This window comes from Microcaecilia unicolor, chromosome 7 (genome assembly GCF_901765095.1).
Source record: "Microcaecilia unicolor chromosome 7, aMicUni1.1, whole genome shotgun sequence".
Lineage (NCBI taxonomy): Eukaryota > Metazoa > Chordata > Amphibia > Gymnophiona > Siphonopidae > Microcaecilia > Microcaecilia unicolor.
In genome coordinates this window covers 4,186,437-4,203,492 of record NC_044037.1, presented here as the reverse complement: position 1 = coordinate 4,203,492, position 17,056 = coordinate 4,186,437, and the positions used below count along the sequence as shown (strand labels likewise).

At 43.1% G+C, this 17,056-nt stretch overlaps 1 protein-coding gene across 1 annotated transcript in view; it reads left to right on the top strand.

Moving 5' to 3' along the window:
- The window catches only part of EDA (ectodysplasin A), a 318,832-nt gene that overhangs the window by 178,056 nt on the left and 123,720 nt on the right, over positions 1-17,056 (top strand). Inside the window, exons 4-5 of the mRNA XM_030210396.1 lie at positions 1,804-1,983; positions 2,713-2,747. Coding sequence (XP_030066256.1) covers positions 1,804-1,983; positions 2,713-2,747 — 215 coding nt within the window. The remainder of the gene's footprint in view (positions 1-1,803; positions 1,984-2,712; positions 2,748-17,056) is intronic.

Sequence of the window (17,056 nt, the reverse complement as noted above, 5' to 3'; positions counted from 1 at the left end):
ACACTATAAGGCGACAATGTCAGTGGGCAGATATGAGGAAATTAGAAGGATCATTCGCTTTGATGATAAGCGAACTCGTGCAGCGAGGTTTGAAACAGACAAATTAGCCCCTATCAGTTATATCTGGAACATATTTATCAAAAATTGCACAAAACTTTACAATCCTAGTACTAATGTTACTGTAGATGAGCAACTTGTACCGTTCAGAGGACGCTGCAAATTCATACAATACATGCCCAGCAAGCCAGCCAAGTACGGTATAAAAATCTTCTGGATGTGTGATTCTGCAAATTATTATGGCATAAATGGCGTAATCTACTGTGGCAAAGAGGTTGGTGCACCAGTACAGAAGGATCTGGGGTCTGAAATAGTCAAAACTCTTGCTGTTCCAATATTCAATTCAGGTAGAAACATCACCATGGACAATTATTTCACCAATGTTGAACTAGGCAATTTTCTGCTTGCAAAAGCTATTACACTTGTTGGTACTATAAAGCAAAACAGACGAGAAATTCCAGCAGCACTCAAACACAATCGTCAGCGAGCACTTTATGAGAGTGTCTTTGGATTCAATAACAAAGCGACTTTGGTATCTTACAAGGCAAAGAAGGAGAAATCTGTAATTTTACTCAGTACCATGCATCACGATTGCAGTGTTGACAGCAATAACCAAAAATTGAAACCAGAAATCATCCTGCATTACAATGCAACAAAAGGAGGTGTAGATAAAATGGATGAGATGGTGGGAGAATATTCGTGTAAGAGGCAAACAAAACGATGGCCTGTAGTACTATTTTCAAATATGCTTGATGTAGCAGCCCTAAATTCATTCATTATTTATACAGAAACTCATCCTGAATTTCATGCACAGAGGAAGGACAGGAGACGCTTATTCTTGAAGGACCTTTGTCATGAACTTGTAATACCTCACATGATAGAGCGAAGCGACTTGAAATGCTTGCCAAAGAAAACTAAAGAAGCAATGAAACGGTGTGGCGTACAGTTTCAGATTACTCCAGAGCCAGGAGAAAGAAAACGAAAGCGTTGTTTCATGTGTCCAAGAAACATAGAGAGGAAAACTGAGCGATATTGTTCCACTTGTAAGGAAACTGTTTGCAAAGAACACTCTTCTGAAAAAATAACATGTCAGAATTGTTTGGAAGACTAATATAATAGAAAAGAAAGTTAGAATAAAAATGTAGCTGCAGCTAGTTTGCTATAGATTTCTATGCATTTTTGTGTGTTTTCATGTCTTTGTGTGAAATTTGGGAAAAAAAAGATTTTTTGGTGTTTTCTGTGAAAAATTATAATTAAAATGTTGTCCACTATTCATATTTTATTGAGCAATTTTGAAATAAACTTGTGAAAGTTATTTAAGTGTGTTTTTCTACATTATGTGCATGGGGGCCTAAAAGGCCCCCATGACGTTAATATGTATATTTTAACGTCATGCGTTCTAGGGTTAAATGATAGTTTGAAAGTTGCTTGTTCAGCAATGTGAGCCAACAAACATCCTGTTTATTGCATTGATAGTCTTTTTAGGTAGCAGGGCCTGGGTTATTCTCACTGCCCCCCACCCCCATGCAGCTGTACATGCACAAATATGCATAGAACTATAGGTGCTCTCACTTTTTGCAAAATACACCTGTAAAGACGACACTTGAAACAAAACAGACAAGTTGCTGTTTTGAAGGATCTAGTTAGTACTGCTTGAATACTATATTCAGTTCAGTACTGCAGCTGTAACATCCCCTACTGTCCTAAGGGTACATAAAAATAAATGATTGTTTCTATATTTTTCAGGCAAAAAGCCTGGACCACCTGGGCCAACAGGCCCCCAAGGACCACAAGGCCCTCCAGGACCTCAGGGCCCTCCAGGAATTCCAGGGATCCCTGGTATCCCAGGGACGACAGTGATGGGACCAGCAGGCCCTCCTGGTCCCCCTGGCCCTCCAGGACTACCTGGGGTTCAGGGCCCATCAGGTATGTTTCAGTTTACAGTGAATCAACAGCTGTTTGACTAAAGCTTTGCCTTTAAAAAAAAAATCATAAAATGTATAATCAGCTAGAGGGGTTATCTTTATTATTGTGTATTGAGAGAAGACCTTTTCATAAGAATGGTTTAGAAATGTTGATGCCTAAAAGCAAAATAATATCTTGTTGATCACAGAGTTGGAACTACATGGAAGCTGAGATGCATAAGAAACGGAACGTGGCATATAAAGAGGAAAAGGTTGCAATATTCCCCAGCCCCCTCTGTTTAATGTTCATCATTTGTGAGCAGCCCGATTCCAAGCACTATGGGATGCATATTCGAAGAAACTTATCTGTGAATTTTCAGTGGTAATATATGGATAGTGCTCCTGTAAATTGTCTGGAGCAATGCTAGCGTCTTCTGGCCAAATGTTCAATATTCAGCCACTGTAGCTAGTGCTGTCTATGTATATTTAGCACAGTCACCTATCCAGGTAGTGGCACTGAATATACATATTTTTTTCTCAATGCCACAGCCACCGTTTAAAACAGTGCTCTGTCACCATTACTGAATATTGACCCATAAACTTGCGTTCATTATATTGCCCATGTTAATTCTGAAAGAAGGAAGATTTTGTTCTCCCTGTAAGGCCAGAGAGGAGTTGTGCTTTATTTCACCTAATGAAATTAATCTGATGAAAAAATTTGAGATAAGCTTATGTGCTGATGTTTTTGCAGGTACTACTGAAAAAACAGGAACCAGAGAGACACAGGTTAGTTTTGGTGGCTGCACGTGTCTCTTTAATTGCTTGGGGAAAAGGGGCTCTGTTGTTGTTTTCATCATTGATTTCGTTAATTTTAATTTAGCTCTCTTAGTGGATTCCATATACCATATCATATTTAGAGAGGTGAAAATATTTACGGCAAATTTGACACTCAACAAAATTTTTAGGAATGGAAATAAGGATCAAGAAGCAAGATGTAAGTGATGGTGTCCATTCATTCTGCCCCTCTGGTACCTTATTGCACATCCTTAACTTAGACTAGTTCCTTATATGTGACCATTTCTGGGAAAATGTGACTAAAATTCATGCTTAAGTTTGTTCATTTTGCTATTGTTGATTCTGTTGACAAAATCGTAAATCTTATTACATGCTGTACACCACCTTGAGTGAATGTTTTCAAGAAACTAAATACCTTTTTATTGGACTAACAATGTTAGAAGAAAATGGCACAAAACCTTTTAAATATAGAGACTAACAGGAAAGTGAAGTGAGCTACACGGACCACGAACCCTGAAGCAGTGAGCTAAACTCTAGCCATAGTCGGTTGTGGGCTGAGTGATGACGCTGTGTACCTTTACAAGTTAAGACTTCTTTGATCATTAAAGTATATACCGTATTTTTCGGACTATAAGACGCACCGGACCATAAGACGCACCTAGGTTTTAGAGGAGGGAAATAGGAAAAAAAAAATTTTCCTCTTTCCCTCCTCTAAAACCTAGGTGCTCCGGTGCGTCTTGTCCGGGTTTTGGACCTCCGTCCCGTACTTACAGGATTCCGTGTTCCCTGGTGGTCTAGTGACGTCGGGGCAGGAAAGAGCCCCCTCTTTCCTGCCCATCGCGCTGCTCTCCGTGCTTCTCAATGCTTTCCGACGGTCTCGGCGAGATTCAAAATGGCCGCCGAGAATCTCGGCGGCCATTTTGAATATCGCCGAGACCGTCGGAAAGCATTGAGAAGCACGGAGAGCAGCGCGATGGGCAGGAAAGAGGGGGCTCTTTCCTGCCCCGACGTCACTAGACCACCAGGGAACACGGAATCCTGTAAGTACGGGACGGAGGTCAAAAAACGCTACCTTCGGACTATAAGACGCACCCCCCATTTTCCTCCCAAATTTTGGGGGAAAAAAGTGCGTCTTATAGTCCGAAAAATACGGTAAGTCTGTGACACTTCTTGAAGGTTGTTTGAGCCAGTGATGACAGCAAGCACTCCATACATCAGCGGAATATTTAACCCATTTGCAAGGAGTCTGTTGAGGCTATTTCCTCCAATTGAGGGTTCTCTCTAATTTTTGAGGAATATCACTCAACTGGCACTATACCCACACATGTAGGGGATTTGTTTTGTTGATTGAACAAAACCTTTTAAGACATCACAAAGCAAGTTAAGCCAGCACATATCACAGAACCCTACAGCTAGCCACATGAGAAAAACATTCAAAATAGAACTTGCATTCATGCTTCTCTATATACTACTACTACTTATCACTTCTATAGCGCTACAAGGCGTACACAGAGCTGTACGTACATAATTTATCTGTAGCCGATGGTGATCTCAGGCCCACTCAGCAGCAGTGCCTCATTTGCTGTGGCTAGTTGGGATCCCCAAGCCTCACCAGCTAAAGACTCCCAACATTTCTACCTCCCCTCTCCTGATCAATCTCTCTCGCTCTCTCTCTTAGCCCAACCCTGCCACCCCCCTCAAATGAACTTTATAAAAACTTTTTACTTCTGGTTGTCACCTATAGTGAGCAGCGACTCATGCACTGTTCGCTCTAGCCTCAAAGCCTTCCCTGTGTCGCAGTCCCTCCTATGCAGAAACAGGAAGTTGAGTCAGAAGAAAGGAATATTGTTGGCAGGGGGAGGGGTTGAGAGACTGTAGGAGATGCCAGATTCATCATCCGGGAGGGAGGGGCCTGAGAGACTGGAATATGCCAGATCACTTGGGGGGGGGGGGGGGGGGGTTAGAGGGTGGAGGAAGAGAGAAAATTTTGGGCCCACCCAAAATTGGCTGGCTGGCTACACCGCTTTTGAATTGTAAACTGTTTCTCTTATTTCCTTTTGTCTTTTCCCCCCCACATAGGGTTTACCATATTTGCCCTAAGAAAAAAGAGGACCCCCTGCCTTGCCCCCTGTCACTTTGACCCCCCCCCCCCAAAAAAAAAAAGAGAGCCAGATTCCCTCTCCCCCTTCCATGTAGATCCCCTCCCCAATTTTCCAGCCTCCCTCCACCCACATGACTCCATTCACCTCCCCCTCCTTTACTTTAGTGTGGTGCCCTGCTGTTCTAGTGACCTCTTCAGGGGAGGATAGGATGCCCGCATGTCCGAATAAAACCGGACATATGGTAACCCTACCCCCACCCCCTTTTCATTAAGCTGTACTAACTTATGCAGACAACCTAAAACACAGATGAGATTGTACTGTTTAAACCCAGTGTTACTTCACTGTTTCTTCATTGACCTGATAGAGGATAACTCTTGAAAACTGGTCAAATATACATTAAATTGGCCCAATAAAAAGATATCGCCTGCTACTTGGTTGTAGAACCTGATTTTCACATATGTAAGTAGACTAGCACAGCAATTCACAATTAACTGCTTAGGAGCTGGGAGGAAATTAACTCTATGGCCTGAACCTGCTGGTGACCCATAATGCCAGTGTATGTATGAAATCTGAATAGGACATTAGCTAAAGAAACTTACTGTTTAACTTAATTCTTCACTTGCCAACTAAGTCCTCTACCCAGCTAGACAAGAAACCATAACAGTGACGAGGTTTTGTATTCAATACCACACACACTACCACACCACACCACATGGTGGTATTGACAGCAGATTAGGGAGGCAACAGAGTTATTTCAGGATATGCATCCCATAACGCGCTTGCATGAGGATTATATTATATTAAATTAATTTTACAAAGCTATTAAACCATTTTCAGAAAACCCAGGATTCAAAACCCTTCGCAATGGTTCTTAGGGACGTTGTGGACCCTTCTACACCAAACACAGATGTTTACAAGTGTTAGACGATTAGGAATCCAGCTCAATTATGTCTGCAGCAGCGCCAGACTGTGCAGAGTAAGTCCAATGTCAAACAGAAAAGGAGGAGCTTCCAGATTGAAGACAGAGATAATCCCACAGTGATCTGTCTCTTTCACAAAAGAGAAATTGCCATCTATAAATTCTAAGACGTTTGAACTTTTGAGTACCTCATAACTCCTTCACATGAAGCCTCCTAAAGATGCTAGTGAAGCTATTAAAGTCTTATCACTTCTGAATGGGATACCCCAAAGTGGGTCTTTAAGCAGAACTATAGCAAAATTGTATTCCTTATTGCCTGAGGAAAAAGAGAAATTAAAGCAACTTAAGAGTGGATAATTAGTAACTACAGCTACATAAAAGACTGCTATTTCAGTAGAGGAAGGCTTTGCTCTTAAGGATGTACAAGATAGAGACCCTTCTTAAGCTTCTGAGTTTTCAAACCACAGTATGTACTGCTTATCCTCTTGGTTCTGCAAGACAAGAATATTTCTTTGCTAGATCCAGAGAATATTTCAGTAACATAGTAACATAGTAGATGACGGCAGAAAAAGACCTGCATGGTCCATCCAGTCTGCCCAACAAGATAAATTCATATGTGTATACCTTACCTTGATTTGTACCTGTCTTTTTCAGGGCACAGACCGTATAAGTCTGCCCAGCAGGATTCCCCGCCTCCCAACCACCAGTCCCGCCTCCCATCACCGGCTCTGGCACAGACCGTATAAGTCTGCCCTCCACTATCCTTACCTCCCAACCACCAACCCCTCTTCCCCCCACCTGCTCCGCCTCCCAGTTTCGGCTAAGCGTGCTTATTCCAATAAAGGACGTTTTCAGAGAGATTACATAGTAACATACATAGTAGATTCTTTCAATTTACAAAGTAGCCTTAGCTATATTGCGGATGCTTTTTATGACTTAGAGCTTTAGCTAAAGGTATGGTGATTGCTTTTTGATCTCAAAGGCTCCTCTGCCTTCATATGGTTTTCAGATGGTGTTTCTAAAACTGGACTTAACAGGCTTCCCTTCAGGGATAAGCTTCTGTTTGAAGAAGATCTTGAGAAATTGGTGAAGGATTTTGGAGACACCAAGTCACAAAAATTGCCAGCAGATAGACCCAAATCTTCTTCGAAACATCAAGGTTCTTATACACCTAAATTTAGAGAAATGAGAAAATATAGACCAGGGAAATCAAGATCCTATCATAAGTACATAAGTATTGCCATACTGGGAAAGACCAAAGGTCTGTCGAGCCCAGCATCCTGTTTCCAACAGTGGCCAATCCAGGTCACAAATGCCCGGCAAGATCCCAAAAATGTACAAAACATTTTACACTGCTTATCCCAGAAATAGTGGATTTCCCCCAAGTCCATTTAATAATGGTCTTCATCGCATGCCCCCTAGTCCTAGTATTTTTGGAAAGCGTGAACAGACACTTCACATCTACCCGTTCAACTCCACTCATTATTTTATAGACCTCTATCATATCTCCCCTCAACCGCCTTTTCTCCAAGCTGAAGAGCCCTAGCAGCTTTAGCCTTTCCTCATAGGGAAGTCGTCCCATCTCCTTTATCATTTTCGTCACCCTTCTCTGCACCTTTTCCAATTCCACTATATCTTTCTTGAGATGCGGCAACCAGAATTGAGCACTATATTCGATGTGCGGTCGCACCATGGAGCAATACAAAGGCATTATAACATCCTCATTTTTGTTTTCCATTCCTTTCCTAATACCAAACATTCTATTTGCTTTCTTAGCTGCAGCAGCACACTGAGCAGAAGGTTTCAACGTATCATCGACGACAACACCTAGATCCCTTTCTTGGCCCATGACTCCTAACATGGAACCTTGCATGACGTAGCTATAATTCGGGTTCCTCTTTCCCACATGCATCACCTTGCACTTCATCATGTTAAACATCATCTGCCATTCAGACGCCCAGTCTCCCAGTCTCGTAAGGTCCGCTTGTAATTTTTCACAATCCTCCCGCGATTTAACGACTTTGAATAACTTTGTGTCATCAGCAAATTTAATTACCTCACTAGTTACTCCCATCTCTAGGTCATTTATAAATATGTTAAAAAGCAGCGGTCCCAGCACAGAGCCCTGGGGAACCCCACTAACTACCCTTCTCCATTGAGAATACCGGCCATTTAACCCTACTCTCTGTTTTCTATCTTTTAACCAGTTTTTAATCCACAATAGAACGCTACCTCCTATCCCATGACTCTTCAATTTCCTGTGGAGTCTTTCATGAGGTACTTTGTCAAACGCCTTCTGAAAATCCAGGTACACAATATCAACCGGCTCCCCTTTATCCACATGTTTGTTCACTCCTTCAAAGAAATATAGTAGATTGGTGAGGCAAGATTTCCCTTCACTAAATCCATGTTGACTTTGGCTCATTAATCCATGCTTTTGAATATGCTTTGTAATTTTGTTCTTAATAATAATCTCTACCATTTTGCCCGGCACAGACGTCAGACTCACCGGTCTATAATTTCCCGGATCTCCTGTGGAACCTTTTTAAAAAAATTGGCATTACATTGGCCACCCTCCAATCTTCCTGTACCACGCTCGATTTTAAGGATAAATTACATATTTTTAACAATAGCTCCTCGCAAGCTCTGAAGAAAAGGATGTCAGTGGAGTACCGCAGGGATCGGTCTTGGGGCCGGCTCTTTTTAACGTCTTTGTGAGCGATATTGCGGAAGGGCTGTCTGGTAAGGTTTGTCTATTCGCGGATGATACTAAACTCTGCAACAGGGTGGACACACTGGAGGGTGTGAATGACATGAGGAAGGACCTAGCGAAGCTAGAGGAAAGGACCGATATTTGGCAACTAATGTTTAATCCCAAAAAATGCAGGGTCATGCACTTGGGTCGCAAAACTCCGAGGGAACGGTACAGTATAGGGGGTGAAGTGCTTCAGTGTGTGAAGGAAGAGCGGGACTTGGGGGTGATTGTGTCTGATGACCTTAAAGCTTTCAAACAGGTAGGTAGAAAAAGTGACGGCCAAGGCAGAAGGATGCTTGGGTGCATAAAGAGAGGCATGACCAGCAGGAAAGAGGAGGTGATAGTGCCGTTGTAAAAGTCTCTGGTGAGGCCTCATTTGGAGTACTGCATGCAGTTCTAGAGACCGCAGCTACGGAAAGATATAAACAGGATGGAGTCAGTCCAGAGGGCGGCTACAAAATTAGTAAGCGGTCTTGAATGCTAAAATTATATGGACAGGCTTATGAACCTCCACATGTATACGCTGGAAGAGAGGAGGGAGAGAGGAGACATGATAGAAATGTTTAAATATCTCAAGGGCATTTATGTACAGGAAGAGAGCCTTTTTCAAATGAAATAGAGCTCTGGAATGAGGGGGCATATGACAAAGTTAAGAGGGAATAGGTTTAGGAGTAACCTAAGGAAGTATTATTTCACAGAAAGGGTGGTGGAGGCGTGGAATGGCCTCCCGGTGGAGGTGGTGGAGTTGAGGACTGTTCCAGAATTTAAAAAGGCATGGGGATAAGCATGTGGAATTGCTTAGGAACAGGAAGTATTAGGGGTTACAGAGGATGTGCAGACTGGATGGGTCATATGGCCTTTATCTGCCGTCATGTTTCTATGTTTCTAGATCAAATTCACAATTTAAGCCTTCTGGCATTCAATTGCTCCACCTGACTAGCTGGCTTTACTTTCCCCCTCTCCCAATCCATAATCATCCGAAGTTGAACCGCAAAATAGTACCATTCAATATTAGTCACAGCCCTACCTCCTCGCTCAACATCCCCCATAGTACCTGTCCTGCCAAGTGGGGATGTCCACCTTCCCAAATAAACTGCGATAGAAAGCCTTACAATTGTTTGAGTGATTGTCTCGGAACCGCGACTGGTAGTGATTGAAATAAAAACAATATAGGCAAAACATTCATCTTCACTACCGCCATATGCCCCCACCAGGATAGCCACAGTCCCCTCCATCGGGATAGCTCCACCCGAATTTGATCTACGATCTTCCCATAGTTCAAAATATACACTCTTCCCAGATCCCTGGGGATCTGGATTCCCAAGTATTGAATGCTGCTCTTTGTCCGTTTAAAAGCAAACATTGCTTTCCTCCAAATGTGGCAAAGAAATCCCCAACAACTCACTTTTATCCATATTAACCCTTAAACCAGCATATCTTTCAGTTTCCCAAAGGACCCACAATATCGGAGGCAATGTCTGCTCAGGGTCTTCAACATACAGCAGCACATCATCCACAAACAGTGCGATGCGGTGCTCCATCCCCCCAACCCCTCCTTCAAGTTTGCTCCCTGATACATTGGACCCTTTTCAGTACGCTCTTGGGTGGGAGTCCTCACTTATCGTCTCCAGTTACTAGGTAATCTCAAGGTCCACAACGCTTTCCACGTGTCCCTGCTAAAGCCATTCTTGACCTCGAAATGGCACCCAGAGCCAAAGAAGATCATCATTCCTGATTCCGAGGTAGATGAGGTTCTACACTCCAAACGTCAAAGGGGATGGCTGTTCTATTTGCTATCCTGGAAGCACTTTGGTCCCGAGGATAATTCCTGGGAGCCCTTTGCCAACGTCCATGCACCTGAATTGATCCGGGAGTTCCATACCCGCTACCCATCCAGACCTAGGCCGAGGGGGGTCTTTAAGGAGGGGGTACTGTCGTGCCCCCTACCTCAACGCAAGTGGCATCCTCAGGCTGCACAGGGTCCCGTCAACACGCATACTTGACTGGTACAGCTCTGAGCCATGTGTGTGAAGTTCTCTGGCTGCAGGCTCCTTGATTGCTTTGCTTCCATGCACCTGGCTCTGCTCTCTCTCTCTGCCTGAGTAACAGGCTCCTTGATTGCTTTGCTTCCACCCACCTGGGTCTGCTCTTCCTCTGCCTGGCTTCCCTTGCTTCTCTCCTATTGGTCTTTCGGTTCCTCCTTCCCCTGCTCTTGTCCTATGGCTGTGCCTCTTCTCCCTGCTGATGTCAGACGCCAGCACTTTATCAGCTGAGCTCTCCCTAGACTCACTTTGGTAGGTGTTACTTGCTCAGTAGTGTGCTTCTCCTATACTTTGTTCTTCGTTGCTGACTTAGCCTGTACCTGGATTACTCTCATGTCTGCTGCCTGCCTACTGACTCTTCTGTACCTGGATTACTCTTGTGTCTGCTGCCTGCCTCCTGACCTTGCCTGTACCTGGATTACTCTATTGACCTGCTGCCTGCCTACTGACTCTGCCTGTACCTGGATCACTCTGCCTGCTGCCTGTCTGCCCATCAAGTTCATCACCCCGCTTCCTGCTCCATCTCATAAGCCCTGCAGAGCGCCCGCACCTATGGGCTCAACCTCTGGGGAACGGCGGTCAGCGCAGGTGAAACCCGGGATTGTCCAGCCACCAAGCAGAACCTGGTCCGAGTTCCTGTCTCGGCAGCGCTCTACTTGGTACAAGAACTCACAGGTTACAGGAAGTATTTTTTCATGGAGAGTGTGGTGGATATGTGGAAGGTGGTGGAGTGAAAATAGTAATGAAATTCAGTCATGCGTGGGATAACCACAAAGGAATCCTGTTTAGAAGGAATGGATCCACGGAATCTTAGCGGAGATTGAGTGTCAATGTCAGTAATTGGGAAGCGAAACCGGTGCGACTGAATAGATAAGGATGGGCTTGAGTGTAAATTTTAAGGGGTTTCGATGTTAGCTTCAGAGCTTTTAGTGCCCTGATCGTGACTAAAAAGGGATGGGCTGGAGTGTATATTTTAAGGGGTTTCGACGTTAGTTTCTGAACTTAGTATAAGAACAGTGCTGGGCAGACTTCTACGGTTTGTGCCCTGAGAAAGGCACGGACAAATCAAACTCTGGTATACATATAAAGTATCTTGTTGGGCAGACTGGATGGACCGTAAGGTCTTTATCTGCCGTCATTTACTATACTATGCTACTATGCTATCAGTACTCTAGGATGAATACCATCTGGTCCAGGAGGTTTGCTACTCTTTAGTTTGTAGAACTGCCCCATTACATCCTCCAGGTTTACAGAGAATTCATTAAGTTTCTCCAACTCGTCAGCTTCGAATTCCATTTCCAGCACCAGTATCCCACCCAAATCTTGCTCGGTGAAGACCAAAGCAAAGAATTCATTTAATCTCTCCGCTACGGCTTTGTCTTCCCTGATCCGCCCCTTTTACTCGGTCATCTAGCGGTCCAACTGATTCTTTTGCCAGCTTCCTGCTTTTAATGTACCTAAAAAAAATTTTTTTTACTATGTGTTGTTGCCTCCAACGCAGTCTTTTTTTCGAAGTCCCTCTTAACTTTCCTTATCAGCGCTTTGCATTTGACTTGACATTCTGTATGCTGTTTCTTATTATTTTCAGTCTGTTCCTTCTTTCATTTTCTTTTAGCTGTAATAGCTTCCTTCACCTCACTATTTAACCACACCGGCTGTCGTTTGGTCTTCCGTCCTCCTTTTTTAATATGCAGAATATATTTGGCCTGGGCTTCCAGGATGGTGTTTTTGAACAGCATCCATGCCTGATGTAAATTTTTGACCCTCGCAGTCGCTCCTCTTAAGTTCTAGATTTCAAAATTGAGCATCTTCCTTTCAAACAAACAGAAAAGGAACTTCAGACCAATTGCGTCTTGACAGCTTCAGGGCAGACCATAGAAGTCAGGTAGACTTCTACAGTCTGCCTGATTATGGCTGGACAGATAGGCCAGTGCAGAGCAAACCTCTATGGTCTGTGCCCTGATCATGGCTGGACAGATTTGAATGGTCTGGAGTGGGGCTTTGATGACAACTTCAGAAGTTAGAGAACAAGGCCAGTGCCAGGCAGACTTGTACGGTCTGTGCCCTGATAATGGTAAATCAAGATCAAGTATACATGTGTAGTATTACATCATACCTTATGCTATGATTTTATCTTGTTCAGCAAACAGGATGGACCGTACAGATCTTTATCTGCCATCATCTACTATGTTACTATGAGATCTATCCAGTGAAGTCTTTTAGTTACATTTATCTCCAGAGCAGGTCGCTAGTCGGTCTCTGTTTTTGAGAGAAGTGGACCCAAATTATGTCTTACCAGGGGGTCTTGTATGTTATTCAACACAGTTACAAACTGGAATTTTTTCATCCTCTTCCAGATGCATTTCTTCCCTTGTCATACTCTTTCCAAGGTAGCAGCTGTGCAGGTCATTCTTCAAAATCTTCTTGAATTAGGAGCAATAGTACCAGTTCCTTTAAGTGAGAGAAGTACAGGAATATATTTAGTATATTTCATTGTGCCAGAGAAAGAAGGAACCCGTTGTCCAATATTAGATCTCAAGGATGTAAATCATGCTTTAAAGGTAAAGCATTTGAGGATGGAAACCTTAAGGTCTGTGATCACAGCGATACAACCAGGAGTATTTCTTACTTACTTGCATCTCAAGATTATCTGTGTCCCATCTGGCTTCTGCATCAGAAATTCTTGAAATTGCAATTCTTGGCAAACATTTCCAGTTTCGAGCAATACCCTTTGGGTTGGTGGCAGCACCTAGAATCTTTTACCAAGGTAATGTTTGCTGTAGCAGCATTTCTTCTTTGGCAAGAAAGCAGAGTACACCCATATTTGGTCTATTAGCTCATTTGTGCCAATTCCTCAAGGACACCAAGAAGGTAATAAATAGCTGAAATACTTCAGCTTGTGTAGTCTGTTGGGTGGGTGGTCATTCTTCCCGAAAGATACAATCTTCTCAAGATCTGGAATACTTAGGGATGAGATTAAACACCAAATGTAGGATGGTGTATCTTCTGGATCAATGAAACTTCAAGCTCAGATCAAAAACCTTTTACTTATGGGGCCTGGGACTACATGTAGGTTCTGTGTTCCATGAGAGCGACCTTGGACTTAATAACATGGGTGCTAACTCACATGAGACCTCTACAGAATTCTCTTCTCAGTTGATGGTCTGCTTCCAAGCAGAGCCTAGAATATCATCTACCCTGGACATCTTAAGTGAAGTTCAGCATGAAGTGGTAGCTTCAGCCTTGCAGTTTCTATGTGGATACAATCTGTGATCTCCCAACTAGATGGTCATAACTACAGATGCCAGCCTGTATGGTTGGAGAGCTCATTGCCAGGATCAGATGTTTCAGGGCACTTGGTCACCTCTTGAGATATCTTGGTCCTGCAGTTGCCTAGAACTGAGAGTAGTTCAGCAGACATTTCAGTCTCTTCTTCATATACTGAAAGGAAAATAAGTAAGGGAGCTGTCTGGCAGTGTGACTGTAATCATGTATTAAACAAGTAGGGAGGTACCAAGAATGTAGCCATAGCCAGAGAGGCAAATCTTTTGATGGTTTGGGCGTAGCACAACCATTTAGCGCTATCAAGGACAGCTTTATGGAGCAGCTGGTACAGGAGCCGACGAGAGAAGGAAAAAGACCTAGTCCTTAGTGGAGCGCATGATCTGGTGTGAGAGGTAATGGTGCTTGGGCCGCTTGATAAAGTGATCATAATATGATCGGATTTTATATTAGCTTTGAAAGTATACATAGGAAATTAAATACATTTGCGTTTAACCTTAAAAAAGGAGACTATGATAAAATGAGAAGAATGGTGAAAAACAAACTTAGAGGAGCAGCTGCGAGGGTCAAAAATTTACATCAGGTGTGGCTGTTCAAAAACACCATTCTGGAAGCCCAGGCCAAATATATTCTGCTTATTAAAAAAGGAGGAAGGAAGACTGAACGACAGCCAGCGTGGTTAAAAAGTGAGATGAAGGAAGCTATTAAAGCTAAAAGAAAATCCTTCAGAAAATGGAAGAAGGAACCGACTGAAAATAATAAGAAACAGCATAAGGAATGTCAAGTCAAATGCAAAGCGCTGATAAGGAAGGCAAAGAGGGACTTCGAAAAAAGATTGCGTTGGAGTCAAAAACACATAGTAAAAAACTTTTAGGTAAATTAAAAGCAAGAAGCTGGCAAAAGAATCAGTTGGACCGCTAGATGACCGAGGAGTAAAAGGGGCGATCAGGGAAGACAAAGCCGTAGCGAAGAGATTAAATGAATTCTTTGCTTCAGGCACCGAGAAAAATTTGGGTGGGATACCAGTGCCGGAAATGGTATTCGAAGCTGACAAGTTGAAGAAACTTAATGAATTCTCTGTAAACCTGGAGGATGTAATGGGGCAGTTCTACAAACTAAAGAGTAGCAAATCTCCTGGACCGGATGGTATTCATCCTAGAGTACTGATAGAACTGAAAAATGAGCTTGTGGAGCTATTGTTAATAATATGTAATTTATCCTTAAAATCGAGCGTGGTACCCGAAGATTGGAGGGTGACTAATGTAACGGCGATTTTTGAAAAAGGTTCCAGAGGAATGGGGAATTATAGACCGGTGAATCTGATGTTGGTGCCAGGCAAAATGGTAGAGACTATCATTAAGAACAAAATTACAGAGCATATTCAAACGCATGGATTAATGAGACAGTCAACATGGATTTAGTGAAGGGGAATCTTACCTCACCAATCTACTACATTTCTTTGAAGGGGTGAACAAACGTGGCTAAAGGGGAGCCGGTATATATTGTGTATCTGGATTTTCAGAAGGCATTTGACAAAGTCCCTCATGAAAGACTCCAGAGGAAATTGGAGAGTGTTCTATTGTGGATTAAAAACTGGTTAAAAGATAGAAAAGAGAGAGTAGGGTTAAATGGTCGGTATTCTCAATGGAGAAAGGGTAGTTAGTGGGGTTCCCCAGGGCTCTGTGCTGGGACCGCTGCTTTTTAATATATTTATAAATGACCTAGAGATGGGAGTAACTAGTGAGGTAATTAAATTTGCTGATCACACAAAGTTATTCAAAGTCGTTAAATCGAGGGAGGATTGTGAAAAATTACAAGAGGAACTTGGGAGACTGGGTATCTAAATGGTAGATGATGTTTAATGTGAGCAAGTGCAAAGTGATGCATGTGGGAAAGAGGAGGTGTCATTGTTGATGATATGTTGAAACCTTCTGCTCAGTGTGCTGCTGCATCTAAGAAAGCAAGAATAATGTTAGGTATTATTAGGAAAGGATTGGAAAACAAAAATGAGGATGTTATAAAGCCTTTGTATCACTCCATGGTGCGACCGCACCTCGAATATTGTGTTCAGTTCTGGTCAGCGCATCTCAAAAAAGATATAGTGGAATTAGAAAAGGTACAGAGAAGGGCGACGAAAATGATAAAGGGGATGGAACGACTTTATACATTATATACATTTATACATTATATTAATAATGAGTGGAGTGGCATGGGTAAATGTGAAGCGTCTGTTTATGCTTTCCAAAAATACTAGGACTAGAGGGCATGCAATGAAGCTACAATGTAGTAAATTTAAAACGAATCGGAGAAAGTTTTTCTTCACTCAACATGTAATTAAACTCTGGAATTGTTGCCAGAGAATGTGGTAAAGGCGGTTAGCTTGGCGGAGTTTAAAAAAAGGTTTGGACGGCTTCCTAACAGAAAAGTCCATAGACCATTATTAATGGACTTTGGGAAAATCCACTATTTCTGGGAAAAGCAGTATAAAATGTTTTGTACTTTTTTGGGATCTTGCCAGGTATTTGTGACCTGGATTGGCCACTGTTGGAAACAGGATGCTGGTATTAATGGACCTTTGGTCTTTCCCAGTATGGCAATACTTATACACTTATGATGCATCTGGCTTTTCTTCTGAACAGAACTGTGCCTGAGTCTTCTGATATGTCAATGCAGGCTGGTGTTCCCTCAATTCCAGAGGCCCCTGTTTCTTCTGGGTACTTGCTACCTTCTTCACCTGCAGACGCACCTGATCCTAAACGCAGGTGGGTCTATGTGTCTGAAGCACCCTCCCTTCCTCCTCATTCCCCTTCCCATTCTGTTTTTGGGGAGTCAGAGGAATCTGGTAGACCCTCTCGGATGGAAGACCTGGAAGAAGGAGATATTTTGCCACACGAACATGATGACCCTAAGGCGGTCCGTATTTTCCACCACGACGAGCTCCCATCACTCATTTCTGATGCTTTGTAGGCTTTCAGTATTGACGATCTTGAGGTGGCTATGGACTCTTCCTTTAATCCTAAGATGGCCAGTACTAGAAAGCCAGCGCGGGCAGTCCCAGTCCACGACTCCATCCAAGAGCTTATCACAGCTCAGTGGTCAGAGCCAGATGGCTCTTTGAAAGTAGCTAGAGCGGTGTCTCGCCTTTACCCAGTTGGTGAGAATCATCTGGGTCTATTTGGGCTTCCTAAGGTAGACTCGCT